General features: G+C 40.0%; 2 protein-coding genes and 1 long non-coding RNA gene across 3 annotated transcripts; all 3 read left to right on the top strand.

Annotated features, from left to right (window-relative positions):
* The first annotated feature begins 3,141 nt into the window (after window positions 1-3,141).
* Window positions 3,142-6,039, top strand: LOC140306697 (uncharacterized). The gene is made up of 3 exons (XR_011915778.1): window positions 3,142-3,286; window positions 5,167-5,205; window positions 5,885-6,039. It is a non-coding gene; the product is annotated as an uncharacterized lncRNA (long non-coding RNA).
* Window positions 6,040-7,425: 1,386 nt separating this feature from the next.
* LOC140307666 (protein FAM3C) lies at window positions 7,426-11,372 on the top strand. The gene is made up of 6 exons (XM_072386642.1): window positions 7,426-7,506; window positions 7,709-7,767; window positions 9,403-9,453; window positions 9,524-9,608; window positions 10,240-10,366; window positions 11,254-11,372. Coding segments are annotated over exons 1-6 (414 nt in total). The 5' UTR covers window positions 7,426-7,504; the 3' UTR covers window positions 11,344-11,372.
* A 2,118-nt stretch (window positions 11,373-13,490) lies between these two features.
* Window positions 13,491-19,058, top strand: actr6 (actin related protein 6). The gene is made up of 11 exons (XM_072386641.1): window positions 13,491-13,709; window positions 14,846-14,963; window positions 15,035-15,103; window positions 15,189-15,312; window positions 15,779-15,914; window positions 15,995-16,051; window positions 16,130-16,228; window positions 16,594-16,672; window positions 16,993-17,164; window positions 17,945-18,083; window positions 18,645-19,058. The coding sequence occupies exons 1-11, from the start codon at window positions 13,642-13,644 to the stop codon at window positions 18,772-18,774; spliced, it is 1,191 nt and encodes a 396-aa protein (XP_072242742.1). The 5' UTR covers window positions 13,491-13,641; the 3' UTR covers window positions 18,775-19,058.
* The last annotated feature ends 392 nt before the right edge of the window (window positions 19,059-19,450 follow it).

The following is a 19,450-nucleotide window of genomic DNA, read 5'->3' as shown; positions in this document are numbered from 1 at the left end:
ATTGTGCAGCTCTGCCTGCTCAGAACTGCTCCCCATGAACAACCACTGTATGTAGACTGAAAAAAAAAAGCGGGATTTTGGACCACTCTGGATTCTTGATGTGGCTTCATCTCCTTTCAGAAGGTTTCAGTCAAACTGACTTATAAAAATCACGTAATCCACACAGAATCTACTTGGACTGTTTGTATTTATTTACAACAAATCACATTTTTATGTTGTTTTTATTTAACAGATTGTTGCAGCAGCGACGTTTTTATTCCTCCCATCATGTGTTCTGTAACATCAGTGTTGCAAAGGGAAGCTTGACAGAAAATAAACTTCAGCTGATGGTTTTCTTCTCACAAACTGTTTTAATGAGACCAGTCCAACCTGTAGGAGCAGATGAAACAATGCTGTGACAATATGAGTCAGTCTCAAAGAGAAACTAGATTTCAGCTGTGACTCAAGTGTGAAACACTACCTGAGGTGAACTGATGTTCGAAGCAGCATTTCTTCTCAGTTTTCAGTCATGAAGTGCTTTAAAGGAACATGGGACATTAATTTTAAACACTGTCGAATGTTTTCTACAGAAATGTAAAAATGCCTTCTGTTTTTTCTGTCTTGGTGTTACATGTCTGCTTATGTAAATATCCCAGTGAAGGATTAAAATTAAAATTTTGTCTTTGATAAAATGATCACAACACAAAAGTTTTTTTTTTTATCTCCCGAACTTTTAACCCTCATCCACACATCAGCAATTTAACCCGAGGAAGCAGGAGAAAACAGCTGCTTGAGCATGCTGCAGACGGTACATTAGTTTATTTATTCATTCATTTGGGAAAAATCAAAGCTTAAACAATCAGTCGATCAACAGAAAAATGACCAAAACAGCTAAACATACTGCATTTATTTATTTCAATAAAAAAAACTTTACATGCTGTCATTTAGCACACACTTACAATCAATGCAACTTACAAGTGATGACAATGTTCCTGAAACGAGAAGGAGTGTAAATAACTCGCCACACGCCCAGATGTCACTCTGTATGCAGCATTAGTGACTTTAAGTTGATTCAGGCAGATATAGGTATGCAATGGAGGTCAATGATAGTGGAGTGGACCTGCTTAAAGAGCATTACAGTAGTCAAGGGGAGAGATATGAGTGGCCTGTATCCGGTGTTGGGTGGTATACTGAGTCACACATGGCCTGATTTTTCAACGTATGGCATCAAGAGACAGAAGCTACAACGTCGGAGAAGGGTAGCTGACTCCCAGGTTACAGTCTTATTTTTGGAGAGACAGTGAAAAAGGCTTTTTCTAATGTTGATATTTTGTTGGATGGAATGATCTTAGGTAAACTAAATGTAGCACAAAAGCCTTCTCTAGCACATGATTGTAAATGCAAAGAGCTGGTCTTCCTTTTCTGGAAAAAGAAGTGGGTTCCCTCCTTCAAACACTGGGTGACGGATACTCTCCATTTGGAGAGACTTGGATTTATTCTGAAAGACGAGCTGAGGGATTTTGAGAAAATTTGGCAACCATTGATCTCTTGATAGAGAAACCAATCAACATCTCAGAGTAGCAATCCACTCCTAGGGAGGGAGGGGTGGATAATGGTAAAGGGTCTTGGGGAGGGGTCATTTAAAGGCCTGAGGAGATGGAGTATATGGGAAAGAGTGGGGTTTACAGTAATAAGCCATGGGAACTCTCTACCGGAGTTTAACAGGTCTGAAATCATTAAGGCAAGTCTACCTGCTCATTTACTGACAAAAGGGTTAGCACACCCACAAAGTAAAAGGGTTAGAACACCCACAAAGTAAAAGGGTTAGAACACCCAACACTTTGGATGTCGGCTGCCGTTCTCTGTCAGATGATCCCACACTGCTTCGATAATGTTGAGGTCCGGGCTCTGGGGAGGATTCATCCCTCCATAAGACCTGTTGCCACTGATTTTCAGTCCACTTCTTGTGTCATTTGGCATAGCTCAGCCTTTTCTCCCTGTTTCCCTTCCTTAAGAACGGCTTCTTGACAGCCACCCTTCCATGGAGACCATTTCTGATGAGGCTTGGGCCAACAGTAGATGGATCAGCTGAAGGTCCAGATGCATCTCTCAGGTCCTGTCAGGTCTTTGCTGGATTTTTTCCTCTTTCTTAAGGACATCACTTTCAGATCCTGTCATCTACTGTAGATAGTTTTTTAGGCCTGACACTTCTTCTTTTGTCCTCCACTTGTCCAGTTTCCTCAAATGTTTTAAGGACACACTGCACACCATGCTGAGATATGCCAAGTTTTCAGCTAACAGCTCTTTGGGAATCACCTTGTTGCTGCAGAAATCCTATTTTCTGTCTGTCAAACTGTGTTTTCTTTGTCGGTTTTCATAGATGTAAATTAATGTTTGATCTCAAGCTGCTGCAGCATGTTTAGTTCTGTAGTGCCAACAGTTTTCTCTGCAGGCGGTTCACCTCTTAGAGCCCTTTTCTGTCTCTTGTCTTCCCCAGGTGGGTGGTCAGGGATGTGACTGTACCTGAGATGTGGGAAAGCTTAGGATGATAAAATCCTCTTCTCACAGTCCAGACCCTGTCTTTGTGTTCAGCCATCCTTTTCCTTGTTTAGCATCTTTAAAAGCACAGATCTGTCATCTCTCACACTTCTCTCTTCTTACACTTCCACAATTCTCCAAGCCTCCTTTTGTTAAATGTTACAAAAACTTTCATTTGAATAAGTTTGGTGTGGTTTCTCCTCTCTTCTTACCAACTGGTGACATAGTATTTTGTGTGTACAGATTAAGTGGGTATAGAAAATGGATGGATGGATGAAGGTTTATAGGAAGTGTTTCAGCTGTCAGTTCTGCCACATACTCTTACATCTAATCTTTAACTAAAAGGCTTTCATGAGCAGGTGACCAAACAGTTTTATTTTCCAGCAAATCCCTCCTTCAGCCACCTCTGCAACATCCCACAGAATTTGATTTTGGCTGCTGCTGATTGGTTATGTGGCTTCAGGTGGCAGAACAGGATCAACTTGTTTTGTTCTCTGAGGGCAGGAGGGAACTCCTCAGTGTGAACGTCAGCAGGACATCAGAGACATGCTCACCATCAGAGTCGGTCAGTTCCTCAATTTTTTTTCACATTTTGTTGACACTTGTTCAACTCTGTCGGTGTCCATCTGTGACACCATGTGTTTACTTGCTCTAGTGTAACCCAGCCTTCAGACAGGAATTGTAGTCACACGGGTGCTTGTTCAACTTTGCTGAAACTCTGAATGAAGAAGCTGTACTTCACAGGAAGTGTTTCATTGTTTCATTTCAGGTATTTCCTCTAAAATTATTCCAAAAATGTTTAGGCCCGCAGCTTCTCATGTGTGAGTGTTTGTCGCTTTGCTGTGTGCGACTTTAGATCTTTAGTTACTTTAGTAACTGGATATCTGGAAACTATCCAGCAAAGACTTTTACAGCCTTGTCAATAAGAAAAAATCTGATGTTTTCTGCCTCTGGCTTATCTGTATAATATCTCCTGATATTCTGCTTCTTCATCTATGTGAGTCAAATTCATATTTTGGGGACTTTTTATACAATCATCTGCTGTGTATCATTGGTCACAAGTTAAGTTGAGAGACTGTACGTGTGGCCTGCATGCAGAAGAATTCCACCTTTTTCTGGGATTGTTGAAGTCTTTCGGAGGCAGATAAACTTTGCTGTCTTCCTCGTACATCACCGATCTGGTCCCTCCACTAAGGACAAGAGTCAAGAGGAGTCAAGACAAGAAGACAAAAATACAACGTAGCAGAAATTCAGCAACCAATAGGGAGACTCTGGAGGACACGAGCCAGCCTCCACCTCTGCGGAGTAACACCTCTAAACCCCATCTAGGTCACTTCCCACCCCATGTTTTACTTAATGAACAAGCTCCTGTCTGCCGAACTTTGCTCGCCTCCTGCTCAGGATTTAAATCAGTTTTGATACATCTGTTTCAGTTATTAATCTCAATCAAATCCTCCCTCTATGCCACCATCAGCATCGTCCTCAAATTCTTCCTCCAGCACCACACATCCGGGACTAATGACATGCTTATATCGTAGCTGATATTAGCTAGGATGAGACTAGGATGACACTCATAACTCTTCCCAGGAACAGCTGACGTTTTCCATTTGTTACAAGGAGAAACACTGTCACATGTCAACCACATATGGTTGTTCACTGCAACCCATCAAAGAAAGGAACACAATGTAATAGAAGACAAAATTATTTCAGCCATATGTGAAAAGCGATCTTAAACTTCTTCCCATTTAGAGCAGTGGTTGAAGTCTGCAAACCATTGAGAATTGAAGAATGTGTGTAAGAACATTCACACCCTGTGTGTGGAATTTACAAAGTTGTAGGAATGTGGGCAAAAAGAAGCGCAGCTCTGACTGTTTCAACAGGGAAAAACTGCAAACAGAGAGACTGCTGGAGTCACCGGAGACAGTGTCAACATCCATAATTTGTTTCTTCAAATTATTAATCGCTCCGTTAATAATTATGTTTAGTTAGAAAGTGAAAAAGTGTAAAACTTAGAAAAGACATCAGTGACGGGTGATCAGGCATTATTAGAGGATTATAAAATCCATGTGCTCCAGACTGAGCACAACTTCAGAGAGCACAGAGTGACCTCAGATCAGTTGTTGCCTCCCAAAAGAGATCCTGTTAGATTTATGATCTGAGATTAGAATTTGGTATCGTGATTGCAGAGACAGGAGCCGGGCAGCTCACTGTTGACTTTACGGCCTTCATGTAGGCTGTATATTAGCACAAACAGCTTCTTTTCTTCCTGATTCTTCAGACCTCTGAACTCCTCACAGAACTGTGACCATCTTCCTTTCCAGTCAGGGTGATATGCGATTACACTAATTTTGCCTTTAATGGTGTGTTTGTGGAAGATGAGGTGTTTTGTTTGTGCTTTTTATCTTGCAGTACTGCTTCATAGCGGATCATTAACTTTCAAATCCTTAGATTAATTAGTAATAAACAATTAGTTATTAAGCTGATTTGAGTAAAGTTGTGTCTGAGTTTTGTTGTTGCCTCAGTGGAATTTCATCACAGCCATGAGGTAAATTACCTGAACCAGGTGTTGATACTGTGACACTGTCCTGCCGTGTCTGTCTTATATTTCTCTTTTTTTTTTGTCTGTTTTTGTTTGTCTGTTTGATTCAGGACAAGCAAACATGAAGAGTCAAACAGGTCTTCTCAGATGTAAGTTTTCTCCATATGTGCATAATACAGCCACTTGCTTATTGATTAATGTTGAAGGTCACCGCTAAATTCACTAGCTGATCTTAACTGAAATACCTGTTTGAACTGATGGAAAAAAGAATGATTTCAAGCATGCAGCAGTGGAGAATTACTCTAAATTCTGATCACTTTAGGACCTGCTGTTTTTAGAGCCTGTGGATAAAAACAGATCTGACAGATTTCAGCATAAAGTTATCAGTAAGAGGCATCATTTTAGAGACTTCCACAAAGTTTCCACAACGAAGAAAAAGTTCTTCAGGATTTAAAGATAAAACAGTTCAAATAAAAAGAATCAAGGGCCGATTTGTCTTCTCAGGCAGATTTTAGTCATTCAGTTCAAAGACTGTTCTGCTTCCATTGTTCATGTATCCAAACAGTCAGACCTTTATTATTATTATTATCTTTATTATTTTATTTTATTCAGTCACACAGTAAACAACAAATGTGTTCAGTACAATCAATCAAAGCCTTTTAAAGTGACTGAAAAAAGGCACAGGCTGAAGCGTAAAGCTTATATTTAAGCCTGTCCTATTGAAAAAAAAATTAAGCTACCCATCAATATATTATGATATATATTATATATATATACTATATTTATGACTTGCTTTACATAAATGCTTTGTTTGTGTGCCTCCCTCAGGGTGTTTGAAGGTTGCGATGGTGTTTGTGCCAATCCTCGTTCTTATCATCGTCGTCTTGCATATGTACAGCAACCCGTCGACAGGTAGCAACATTTATCCATCCTGCATTCAGCTTGTCTGAGAATCTAGCAGGGTTTTTTCTTTTCTGTTGGGAGAAACACGAGACATATGTGGCACTTTGACAGTGATGTGATCCATGGAGGCTGTTTCATGTTGATCTCCAACAAATTACATCTTTATGCAAATCATTTTTCACAGCAAATACATTGTAAAGGCAACAAAAGCTGCAGCCAGATGTTGACATGGTGAATGTGTCAAATCTACATGTGGAAGAATGTCGTCGTCCAACAAGAAACCACTAAATCCTACATCATATCAAAGATTAACATCTATAGATCTAAACAATGATAATTTACATAAAAACAAAATTAACAAATCGCATAATTCATTTTGCGTTTTTTCTATTTTAAGATAACTTTTTATGAAGGATATGAAATAAAGTTGGACAACAGCACCTCGACAATGTATGTAAGGTGAAATAGATAAACATTATTTATTTAACTTAGATTTTCATAAAAATATTTATTTTGTTTGAAAAATACTGCTAAGTTCACATGTTCTGTTTTCGTCTTTTGTTTGTACAATTTAAGTCCCCACATATGTTTCATAGAACGTTTTTTAAAATCCCTCCTGGTTTGAGAACGGGATTCAGTCAGCTGGCCAACTTTGAGACAATGATCACGAACGTATTAAATGTATTAGATTTGTCACATTGGAAGAATTTTAGTCGTTTGAAGAGAAATTCTAGTGACCTTTTAACAACTGGGAGGGAAAAAAGAGAACAAACAAAGCTAAATTTCAACTTAAGGTTGATCACTGTTCAGACACTCTATCCGAAATATAGAAAATATAAGTTCAAAGTATAATAATAGAATTGAAACACACTATATTATAAAGCATATCCTTGATGCCAAATTATTTTCCTTATTAGTTTTTGGTTATCTGAGAGGTCGCAGGCCTGTTTACTTCCACAAAGAGAAATCCATAAAGTATTATTCAAAGATGATCCAGTTTAAGAAGTATTTGAAGGCAAGAAATCGAAATAAACCATGTCTGTGACATCAGTGATAGTTTTCATTGAACACAATCATGGATGTCATGACTGGATGACTAGCCTCTATTTAGATTTTGGATAAGGCATAAATGCCAGTATTGAGGTTACTGATGCCTTTGTAATGTGTGCAGAATGTGGTTTTACATTGTCTGGGTTGAAAAATGCGTGGACCGTCCTGGAAAAGATGTGGTCTTGAAGGTTAAGGGTTACCGTGACGAAACTTTTGTAGTAACCTGTTGTCTTCTTTTGTCCATCCAGATTTAACCAGAAACTCAGCTGCTGCCAGTGAGAACAACAACGGGGTTTCCAAGCGTTCAGGTTAGCGATCGTTAGAGCTGATCAGGAGTCAGTCGACGTGATGAAGGTGTTGGGGGATTAATCAGTGTTTTCTTGTGCAGCTGGAACATGTTCTGTAAAGAAAGTTTGTCCAGAAGATCAGTTCAGCTTCTACATCCAGAGCGGAGCTGCAAACGCCGTGGGTCCAAAAATCTGTGTCCAGAACAAGATGTAGGTGCTTCTTTTCTGAGAGCCTGTTGTCATTTTTGTCATTGTGTTCATTTTTAGTCTCTTTTTTATGCTGTGTTTTGCCTTTGTAGTTATTTAGTTGCACATGTTGTGTTTTTTGTCTCTTTGTGGTCAGCAACTTTGTATGTTGTCCAGGTTGTGTGCCGTTTTATGGTTGTTTTTCATTTTGTGGTCATTTTCCCAGGATTCTTGGAACAATTCTGAACAACGTTGGAGTTGGAATAAACATTGTGACACTAAATGGTGAGTGTTCAACAGTAAACTGGGGATGGCATGCCACAGTGTAGAAGCTCATTGTATGTTCTTGTTGCAGCATTTATCTTCATTAGGGTTTTTATTACAAATTTGTTTTGGCTTCTGTGGATTTTCCCAAGTTTCACTGCAGTCATTTTCTATCAGAAAGTGGAATATCAATATATATTCTTATATCAAAATACTTTTAAAATCTTAATGGATTGTTGAAGAATTCCTGTTCAAACTCAGGTAAATGTAATAAACATCCCTTAATCAAAATTTTATTACAAACCTCACTTCAAGAATACTCATTAGATATTCTAAAACGCAATGACAAATGTAAATATGTCATTAATTATTCTGGACCTTCATTTAACTCAAGTCCAATGATTTTGTATTTACTGCCCAATTTGATTGTATTTGGAAAAATAAAATAAAATCTAGAATTTTATGCAGCAACCCACTCAGAAAAAGTTGTTCTCAAGTCAAAGAATATCAGGAAAGTTTATATAATCTACAGTAACAGTGTTCTGGAAGATTCTCCAATCAGCAGATTACCTGCTGACAGGTGAGGGTGTCAGAATTGGGTATAAAAGGAGCATCCACCAAAGTTTAGTCTTCAACAAGGATGGCTCGTGGCTCACCACTTGGTGCCAAACTCCATCAGAGAACCATCAATAAGTTAAAAAATATTTCTCAGAGTAAGATTGTAAAGAACTTTGGTCTTTCAGCAGCTACAGAGCAGAATATTGTGAACAGATTCAGGGAGTCTGGGGAAATCTCAGTGTGGAAAGGCTAAGGACAGAAACCACTGTTCTGGGGAAAACTGACGTCTGCTTCTACAGAGATGAGAAAGAGCATCCAGGCTGTTATCAGAGAAAGGTTTAAAGCCAGCGTCTGTGATGGTATGGGGCTGCAGAAAGAGTCCATGGCATGGATGGCTTCATCTGTGTGAAGGTACCACTGATGCAGAGCTGGATGTTGGAGTTCTGGAGAGACAGATGCTGCCATCCGTGGTCCGTGGTTATTTCAGCAGGACGATGCCAGACCTCATTCTGCAGGACTTCCAGCAGCGTGGCTTCATACACACAGAGTGTGTGTGCTCGGCTGCCTGCCTGCAGTCCACATCTGTCTGCTATTGTAAATGTGTGGAGCATCACGAAGAGGAGAACCAGACAACAACAACCAGGGACTGTCGAGCAGCTGAAACCTTGGATTCAGCAGAAATGGGGACAGATTCCTCTGAGAAACTGCAACAATCAGTGTCCTCGGTTCCCAAAGCATTAAAAAGTGTCATTAAAGGAAGCTGATGGAACACGATGGGAAACAACTTTTACTGAGTGCGTTGCTTCTTTAAATTCTTGATTTGTTTCTATTTTCTACAATCAAGTTGGTCAGTGAAGACACTGATAAAAGGTTCAAACTAATTAAGTATTTACAGAGTGAAGTTTTGGTTATATTTTGGAAAAAACTTTTTCTTGAGAAGGGGATCTGTAAAACAAATTAAAACAATCACAGTTTGACCTTATTACATGTCTGAGCAGTCTGCAGCAGCACAGAAAATTACAGGTAACTATGTTATTATTATGAAAAACAAAACGCCAGCAAAGTATTGTTTCTTATTCTTTTACTATTCTCTGACAGGTAAAACAGGAGAGGTCCTGAAGACAGGTTACTTTGACATGTATTCTGGTGGTAAGTAACAAAAACAGCTTCTGTTTAAGAGGATGTAACGGAAGGTTTGAGTGACATGTCTGTGTTGCAGCTGTGGAACCTCTCATCGAGTTCCTGAAGAGCATTGAGATTGGTTCTGTGATTCTGGTGGCGTCCTTCGATGAGCCAGCTTCAAAGTAAGTGTTTCTTCTTGAGATACTTTTTCTTTAAGCTCTTTGCATAAAATGTTTAATCTACTATGGTTAAAAAAAGATCAACATACAGTTTGTTCCTGATTCACAGAATTTCAAATTACGACAGTGTATTACGGATTAGTGTCAGTTTATATGAAGAGAGTTCAACTAAATTAACCCATAAAACCAACTGGATTTATTGGAATTCATCCTTTAATCAGAAAAATGCTGTCATTTGTCATTTTCAACATCTCTGTTTGGAAATATAAGACATGCAATACATTTTCTATACATTCAAATTGCTTAAAATGACTTCATGATATAATGAGTCAGAAAAACTAAAGCAAAGCTGGGAGATACTTCCATCAACAACGAAACAACAGTACTTAAGAACTTCTGCTTCCACATATTTGTAGCTTGTACGTTTCTGATTATGCTGAGAGCTGCATTTATGTGACACAGACCTTTTGTGAATGAGCAACTTGTTTCACTTGGACACACCAATGAGCTTCGCTTGCTGAGGCCTTACAGTAATGGTGATTCAACTGTTTATGATATTTCTGTTTAGACTGTTAAAGCCGTTTGTACTAATTTGAAACGGCCTTCAGCTCTGAATATTGATGTGTTTTAACAGGTTAAATGAAGAAGCAAGAAAGCTGTTTGAAGAACTAGGAAGCTCCTCAATCAAGTTGGTGGGATTCAGAGATAACTGGGTGTTTGTTGGAGGAAAAGGACTGACAATGAAGAGCACCTTTGAGAAGGTAAATTTATCACTAATATTGGTACTGTGCAGCTGAAGTAAAGTAAATATTTTTAATATGTTTAATTTAGTCCAGCAGTGTTTGAGGATTTAATCTCACCTTACAGATGATATAACTTCACTCCTGCTAATTTCTTTGATTGTTATCTTTTTATCGATATATTTTTCTGAAATTGACTCCAGACTAAAGAGGGCTGAGCTGTTTCACGCTGAACTCTTCAGCTTGTTTAATTAGAAAACTGATTTATTTGAAACTTTAAGCACTTTATGATATGAAAAATGCTTTACAAATACAGTTTCTTATCACAACAGCCAGCCTTATGGTGCCAACACTTTTGGCCTGAGAATGGCCTCAACAACAAAAGTTTCTTTCCGAGCTGATTTGGCTCCCATCTCAGACAGGTGTTCTGCATGTTATGGAAGTTTTCAATCGCTTCCTTCCTAATACTTCTGATGAGCAATGAAATAGAGAACCTTACTTTTTCTGCTGGCCGGCTAAGTTTTTATTCTTCGTTGCAAGGAAAAAGATCAGTCCACACCATTCAGCGGCAATGGTATGAAAAGATACAAACAAAAGAAATACAGAGCATTTATACCCGAGGAGGGGGCTTTGTTCTTTAGATGTGTAATCACATCTCCGGGGGGGGGGGGGGGGGGGGGGCAGGATGCAGTCTTGATGATAATTAAGAAACAGGAGGTTAAAACAATTATCTTGTCTGAGTGTTAATTAAGAGGTAAATAGTTTAAAACAATTAGCGTGTCTGGGTGATACAAATGGTTAATGTGGATTGGAGAGTCTGTCAGTCCTGAGACATAAATTTTACCATCACATGCACAACACTCCTCCTGCCGTCTGTGAAACTAAACCCATCTGTTCGTCTGTTTCAGTACATAAAGAACGAAGAATCAAAAAATAAATATGACAACTGGCCTGAGCTGATTGATATAGATGGCTGCATCCCCAAATTACTGGAGTGACCGCGACTTCATCCTGAACCTGTAACCACCAGCTACAGAAGTGTGAAGCTCTTTGTTTGACTCGGCCTGACAGTCTGATGAAGAGCTACAGCGTGCTGCGTTACTGATTCAGGCGAATCCATCTGATCTGATTGTTCCTCATCTGACTGAGGAGCTGATGTGAAGCTGAGGTCGGCAGCTATGACTATGAGGGGAAAAATTACTTTTTATTCATTTTTACTGAAGGGTGGGTTTTTAAACTTTGGTCACAGAATGACTGCAGATACTATTAGTGAACAGTGAAACCCTTATCGAGTTTTGACTGGAAACAGGTTCAGGATCCCACTTCTGCACACATCATCAGAAAGTGCAAAACTTTACAGTTATAACTGTGTAAACTATCTAAAGATAGCAGCAACAATATTTTTTTTGTTGTTGTTGTATTTGGGGTCTTCAGGGTGCACATGGTGAAAGAATCCAACAAACAAAATACTTCCAAGCCTAGAAAATTCACATTTTCATAACAACATTTACTGCTGAAGAGGAAACTGTTTCTGTGAAGGAGTGTTACAAAAAAACTGTTCTAACTGTTTGCTTTTCTTTATAACTGTTTGATAATTGATCTATGTTGACTGAACAAACAGCGGTTTAGATGTGGACTCAAGCCAAACAGGGAACAGGAACAATGAGGCTGGCACAGGTGGCGTTAGTGTTTACATCCTGTTGTGCAAGCCTAATTTTTCTTGTTCCTTGTTTGGTTTTGGTCCACAGCCAATAAACGTAAGACAGCAGGTACAAGGGCCAACTGTAACAATTTATTATACGAGCTAAAATTAGAAAAACTTGGCACAACTTGGAAAATGCTGATTTAAAAATAAAAACACAGTGATTCCAACACTTCCTTTTACCCTTATTTCACTGCAGACAATATGAACCAAATAAATTACATGATTTATCTCATCAACTTCAGGCATTTCAAGCAACACATTCCAAAAAGAGTTGTCACAGTAAAGCTTTTACCGCTTTTTAATGTTTCCATTCCTTCTCACAACATGTAAAAGACGTTCTTACATTGAGGATACCAAGTGATCAAGAGTTTCAAGTGTTATTTTTTCCCATTCTTCTTGCAAACACGTCTTAAGGTGTTTTCTGCATTAATGATGCCATCACAGAAGTGGAAATGAGTTTTGCCAAGAACACTGATACAACCCCATACCATCACAGAGCCTGGCTGCAGGGACTAGTTGCTGACAGCAGTCTGGATGCTCCTTTTGGTCTTTGGTCCAGAGCAAATGGCGTCCATTTCTTCCAACAAACATCTGGAATACTGATACACCTTTCCACTGTGTGATGGTCCATCCCAGATGCCTCCGAGCCCAGAGACTTCAATGGCGCCTCTGGACAAGGTCAACAAAAGGTTCTTTTCCACACAATAAGATATGAAGATATGAAGTAGAACGCACCAGTTGCTATGGGTGGGCCAGAGCCCCTATGGGGTTTACAATGTGGTATAGATCTGAAGTGTAAAAATTTATGTACTTTTAACAAATTAAAAGAAGTTTACAAGACTAAACATGAAATGTTTGATGGGCTCAAACTGTCTGAAAATAGACATATAATAATAGATTTTTTTTCTTTTGTATTTTCCACATCATGCCAACATTTTATGATTTGGGGCTGTAGAACAAGATTTTTAATGCACACAAACATCATATATATGCAACAAAAGAGATTATTGCTTGTTTTACAAGTTCTCTAAAAGTTTTTAAACTAATTAATTTTTTAAAATTAGGTAAATGATGCTCGTGTTTTACCAAATGCAGCCTTATTTGTAAAATTCAAATAATATAGAATGTAACTGCTTTCATTATATGCTTACGTTTTATATGTTTGTAGTTTGTAGAAGGAGAGATGGGGTGGAAATATGCAAGCACTGCGAAACTGTAGTTAATAAAAGGACAATTCTCAGGGTGGATTAAATTTTCTATTTTCTTTTTAAAGCAAACCTTCTGTGTTTACGGAGAAGCGGAACAAAAATAAGACCGTGTTTCCACTCGAATTATTTCGTGCAAAACCCTACACCTCGTATGGGATTGGTTATCAGAATTATCCATGTGACCATAAAGCGACCAAAGAGAAGCTATGGTTGGTTCGCTGACGGCCGGAAACAAAATGAGGAGTAAACAGATTGGCTGGTGGATTTAATGTATTCTTAATGGCGGATCTTTGTGTCCGCGAAAGTGTAAAAATGTGTTGCGTTATGTTATTTGTGAAATAAGTTAAATGTATTAAGTCCACCTGAATAATTCAGGTTTTAAAATGGCGACGTTAGTTTTGGATAATGGAGCCTACACGGCGAAGATCGGTTACAGCCTGGAGAAGGTCAGGTAAGATGGGATAACGTTAAAAAACAACGGTTTCAGTCTCGTTTAAGGTGGATTTTCTGACATTTAAAACTATAAGAGGGAGAACAGCTACGTGGTTTGTTTAACCTTTTAAATGTTGTTGAATTGAGCACCTGAGTACCCAAAATTAGACTTAAATACAGTTAGTGAAAGTTTGGCGATCACACGATGTCTGAACCATCTCAGTAGACACCTTTCGATGTGGAGGAGCAGCGGCTCTACAGCGAGCTCCTCAACTCCATCTCTAAAGTCTCGTTTATGCTTCTGCATCACGCCGTCAACACGGACCCCTACGCCGTAGCCTGACGCGTCCAAAAAATCCTAACTACAGGACTTCAAGGGCTGTGATTGGTCCGCTCTGAGCGTAATTTCCGGCAGTTGCTTTTTTTGGGTCTTTCTTCCTACACCGCCATTTTTAAAGTTCTTGTGGACCGGTTGGTAAACAATGGACCAAGCAGAAGAAAGAATCATTGAGAAGGTCAGGAAATACGACCACCTTTACAACTCCTCTTCGAAGAACTACAAAGTGTGCAATATAAGCATTTGTTCGTCAATATTGATGAGATCCAACTGCAAATACAGCTGCTCCACCTCGGTTGCCATCGTTTACTGTTGTTTACTGTGAATTGCAGAGCAACGCGTTCCCTTGACGCAGAACTCCGAATGCTCAATGACGGCGTCATGCCGTGAACGTGATGTAGAAGCATAAATTAGGCTTAAGGCTGAGCCCAGCCACCCCTCTCAAGTAAACTCATTTCAGCCACTTGTATCAAAACAATTGAATGTGATCAGTGCGAGGCATCTTCAGCTTTGCTGTGGCGTGGAGAGATACAGGAGGTCCTTCCTACCAGCAGCACTACCTCTCTGTGATGAAAGTTTCTGATAACTGTTTATTAACACTGCAACAATACCATTTCCCTTTCTTCCACATTACAGTCAAATGCAGAATGTTGTTAAATTTATAGAAAACATCAGACGCATAAAAACATCCTGAGCATCATCCAACAGATACTGAATGACTTCAACCACCTCAGAATGTAGAAATGGATCTAGCTTTTAACCATTGCTTGAAACTGTAGCATTCTCAGACCAGATATTTTCCTTCTTTCCTCCTTCAGCGTCATCCCAAACTGTCAGTTTCGCTCAAAGACATCCAGACTGAAAACATTCACAGCCAATCAGCTGGATGAGATCAAAGATCCTTCAGGGCTCTTCTACATCCTCCCCTTCCAGAAGGTGAGTGAGCACCAGGAGGTGGAGCCTCACATCAGGCCGTAGCTTCCGTCTCACCTGCTCTCTCTGTGCAGGGCTACTTGGTCAACTGGGACGTCCAGAGGAAAGTGTGGGATCACCTGTTTGGAAAGGAGATGTTTAAGGTGTTGAACCATTTCTTTTTATCTTAGAGGGAAATATTTTAATGTGTTCTTTCTCTGCCAGTGACTGACTGTTTTCTTTGTTCAGATGGAGTTCGCAGACACCAGCATCATCATCACAGAGCCTTACTTTAACTTCACATCCATCCAGGAGTCGATGAATGAGATCCTATTTGAAGAGTACCAGTTCCAGTCGGTTCTTAGGATCAATGGTGAGTCAAACTGGAGTAAATCAGACGGCAAAGGGACGTTTAGGGCTGATTGTGCTCGCCGCATCAGTCATTGCGTGCACAAACTGTTAAAGTGTCTGAGGTGAATTTCACTTAAACAAGTCATAAACAAACAATTTCAACTTCAGATCGTATCAACACAATTTATAAAGCTCATTTGAATTAACCAGAGTTGATAAAACTGCTGTGCACAACATGAACTCACAACAAGAAAAGTATTAAAACTAATTCAGGACTACTCTGCTTTACTCTTCAGCCGCAGCAGTTTATGGTAATTGGACCTACTTTGGTTTAGATGAATTGTATCGATACTCGTAGAGCTCAAACTGATACCAAAGTGCCCGACATGCGCTGTGACTTTGAGTTTCTCTGAGTGAATGATGGGATTGGTGTGAGTAATCGCTGCTCGGGGATCACATGTCCTGTCTGCACTCTTTTCTCCCTCCAGCCGGCTCCCTCAGCGCTCATCACTACTTCCACACGAAGCCCTCGGAGCTCTGCTGCCTGGTGGTCGACTCCGGGTTCTCCTTCACCCACATCGCCCCCTACTGCCGCAGCAAGCAACTGAAGGAGGGCATCCGCAGGTCAGAGAAGGTCAACCTGCAGAAGTGACAACAACAGTAAGAACAACACTAACAGCCTGTTGGTTTATTCTGTCTTTCAGGATCAATGTTGGAGGGAAACTGCTGACCAATCACCTGAAGGAGATCATCTCCTATCGGTAAATCCACAACTTCATGCTCTTTTTGTGTTTCTGGGTTTTACTTTTATTTGTTTATTTCTTGCTTTAATTTTCCAGCCAGTTACATGTGATGGATGAAACTCATGTGATCAACCAGGTGAAGGAAGACGTCTGCTACGTCTCGCAGCAGTTTTACAAGGACATGGAGATCGCTCAGTAAGCCACACAGACAGCTTTTACGATGCTCATCACCTTTAAAACACACACTGTGGATTTGTTGTTAAGCCTTTTTTTTGCTAGCAGCTTTATATTTGACCCTGGATAAGAGGAATCTGAATTAAAGGAGATACAACTGAAGTACAGCCATTCATTGAACTAACATTTGTAGCCTGAGAAATGTTAATGGTTGTGGATATCTGGATGTTTCCCCTGGAACTCAAATGCCACCAAAACCTAAGAAGCAGCATCTTTAAGATTAAAAAGGCTGATCTATTTTTAATTAACTGGACAAAAAACTCAGATTAAAGCAGTGTGTGTCGTGCCAGTGAAGTGTTTGACGGCCGGTTCTTCTGTGACTTCAGGATGAAGGGTGAGGAAAACAGTCTGATGAGGGATTATGTTCTTCCAGATTTCAGCTCCATCAAAAAAGGCTTCTGCAAGGTGAGACGGCGTCAGCCTGTTTGTGTTGTTCATCTTATTCAAGGATGTTGCTGTGAGAAGAAATAACCACTGATTATTGAATAATCCACCAGCTGTTTTATCTTGTGATCAATAAAAATGACGAAGTGATGTCTTTAGATATGAATCTAATGTTAATTTCTCAGTGTATCTAAGCAACTGTTAGAGATCTTATTGAAAGTGATAAGCAACTAATGGATGCATCTCCATTAGATATTGATATTTAAGGATGAAGATATGTTGCTTTTTGGGAGTCTGTGGAGCCATCTCAGGTCTTTCTTTCTTGTGTTTTTGTTCATCAGCCACGAGAGGAGATGGTATTCAGTGGAAAGTACAAAACCAGTGAGCAGATCCTGAGGTTGGCCAACGAGCGCTTCGCTGTTCCTGAGATGCTCTTCCACCCGTCAGACATTGGCATCCAGGAGATGGGCATCCCCGAGGCCATCGTACACTCCATCCAGTCCCTGCCGCAGGGTTCGTTCAACAGCACATTGAACGAAACGCAAACACTGCTGCAGTTTAGTTTGAACTACTAACAGGGACTTTATTAAACACGATGTGAAGGAACATTTAATGGTATCAGCTTTGGTCAGATCATTTAAAGGCAGCAGAAAGTGAGTGAAATAAGTCCCACTCACACCAAAAGGAGAACTGAAAAATGACTACAAGCTGCGATGTGTTGGGATGAACTACTGACAGGGTACTGAACCAAGAACTGATTACTTTAAAACAAACAGAAGTGGACATGTACAAGTTGCATCAGCAGAAGGAATAAACAGGAAAACTCAGAGATTCTGTCAGTAATCCCACAGATGTCACCTGGACGGGCCTTTATTTTTGGATGCTGAGCAACAGAACTCTGACAGTTCTCAAACTCGGGTTAAAGTAGGTGTGTTTAAATCCCAAAGCTGCACAGCTTCTACGTTAATATATTCCTTTAAGCCTACATGTGGCTCACTAATATCAGAGTTTGTCTCATATTGTGGCTGAGAGTCTTCACCTCCGGTGGATCAGCTGCACAGTGCGTACAGAGGTGATGTAGTGAAGTATTTCAGTTTGAACAGAATAAATCACAAAGTTGTAAAACTTGCGAAGCAGACATAGACAGTGTACCCAAATAATGAAGCATTTAGATCAGTTAATAGGATAAAATGACTATACTGTAAGTTTGTGTTCAGTTCTGATTACTACACTTTGGTTCTTGTGCAGCTTTTAAGGAGAATCTAAAATCTAACAGTTCCCTCTGTCCATCAGAGATGCAGCCTCACTTCTACCAGAACATCGTCCTGACCGGAGGAAACACGCTGTTTCCAGGCTTCAGAGAGCGTCTGGAGGCGGAGCTCCGATCACTCGTCCCCGCCCACCTCCCTGTGTCGGTGCTTCTACCTTCAAAGTAAGAAAGCAGACTCTGATTCCAGCTCAGCTTTAGAAGCTTTTTCCATCACAGAACCACATCATCCTCACTGTTCTCACACTGGTTGTGTGCGGTCTGAACCTCCCGCTGGTGTATTCTGCGTTTCTGTAGCTCAGTGTAGGGACAGATCCCCACACATCACAGTTTTTGTCTCATTTTCCTTCAATATCACCAGTCTGTGTTGGAAACATTGTTTGGGGGCACAACTGGTTCAGCAGGCGGCCTGTTTACGAGGCTGTAGTTGCTCTACGCAGCCCACCCGGGTTCGAGTCCCGGTCTGGGGCCCTTTGCTGCATGTCTTCCTCCTGTCTGCCCCATTTCCTGTCTACCTACTGTTGAGTTTTTTTTTTTTTTAAAAAGCAGTTTTTTTGTGAACAGGAGACAGTCAAACACAGACGGCTGGTTAAACACGTGCAAATGGTGATTGTGAATACTTCTGTTTTTGTTTCTTTTATATTGTTACTGGAAGAAATTTAACAAGCGTGTGCTCGGACGTCACTACTTAAGTTAATATTAACTGTGTTTCTGTCTTGTTTTCAGCCCGGTCTGCTATTCGTGGGAAGGAGGGAAGCTGCTGGCTCGCAGTCCAGACTATGACGAGATGGTTGTGACGAGGGAGGACTATGAAGAGAACGGACACTGTATCTGTGAAGAAAAGTTTGATATCTGAACGGAAACTCTTTGCCGCAGGATCTTCTGATTATCTCTAAAAACAGCTGAGATCAGAATCTGATTCACAAGTGAGTCCAAGTCAAAGGCTAAAATGCTGTTTTCTCCACCAGTCATGCTCTGTTTCGGGACATCGTATCAGGAGAGCGTTTGTCATTCCACGTGTGCCGATTGCTTCTGAGCTGTAACATGTTTAAGGTTTATCTGTCGTCTTTGCTGTTGTTCTCTGCTTATGTTTCACTGCATTTCTCCTGCATTTGAATCATGTAGAGAAAAGAAACTTCTGCCTTCAGTAATTCTGTTAAAAGCTAATAAACAGTTTTAAATAAACTTCCTGGATTTAAAAAAAAGCGATGCTCAACATTCAGCACAGCTTCTTTCTCCAGGATCACTCTTTGTGTTTTCACTTTTTACATTCATGGAAGGACTTTTACACGCAAACTTCGGGTGGTTGTTTTGTTCCTCAGCTCTATGTTCGGTCCTGTTTTGGATCCTTTTGGTGGATTCGTTACACTCACAGAAAGCTTTGGAGACAGGATAATCACACATGTAAGTGCCCACATACTAATGATCTGGACTGTACGTTTGGATTTGAATCATTTCTCATTGTGAGTAAAGATCCAAATGATTTGACACTTCAACAGGTAACTGATTCACAAACATTCCAAACAATGAGC

The sequence above is a fragment of the Leuresthes tenuis genome, unplaced genomic scaffold (assembly GCF_036924035.1).
Source record: "Leuresthes tenuis unplaced genomic scaffold, fLeuTen1.0.hap1 SCAF_5, whole genome shotgun sequence".
Lineage (NCBI taxonomy): Eukaryota > Metazoa > Chordata > Actinopteri > Atheriniformes > Atherinopsidae > Leuresthes > Leuresthes tenuis.
This window is presented reverse-complemented; position numbering and strand designations above follow the sequence as displayed.

Bases quoted from the DNA above. Each gene is read 5' to 3' on its own strand.
- LOC140307666 (XM_072386642.1), top strand. The intron at 9,454-9,523 runs GTAAGTAACAAA...TCTGTGTTGCAG, and splicing joins CTTTGACATGTATTCTGGTG to CTGTGGAACCTCTCATCGAG. The intron at 9,609-10,239 runs GTAAGTGTTTCT...GTGTTTTAACAG, and splicing joins TTCGATGAGCCAGCTTCAAA to GTTAAATGAAGAAGCAAGAA.
- actr6 (XM_072386641.1), top strand. From the start codon at position 13,642: ATGGCGACGTTAGTTTTGGATAATGGAGCCTACACGGCGAAGATCGGT. The intron at 15,104-15,188 runs GTGTTGAACCAT...TTCTTTGTTCAG, and splicing joins TTGGAAAGGAGATGTTTAAG to ATGGAGTTCGCAGACACCAG. The intron at 15,313-15,778 runs GTGAGTCAAACT...TTCTCCCTCCAG, and splicing joins GTCGGTTCTTAGGATCAATG to CCGGCTCCCTCAGCGCTCAT.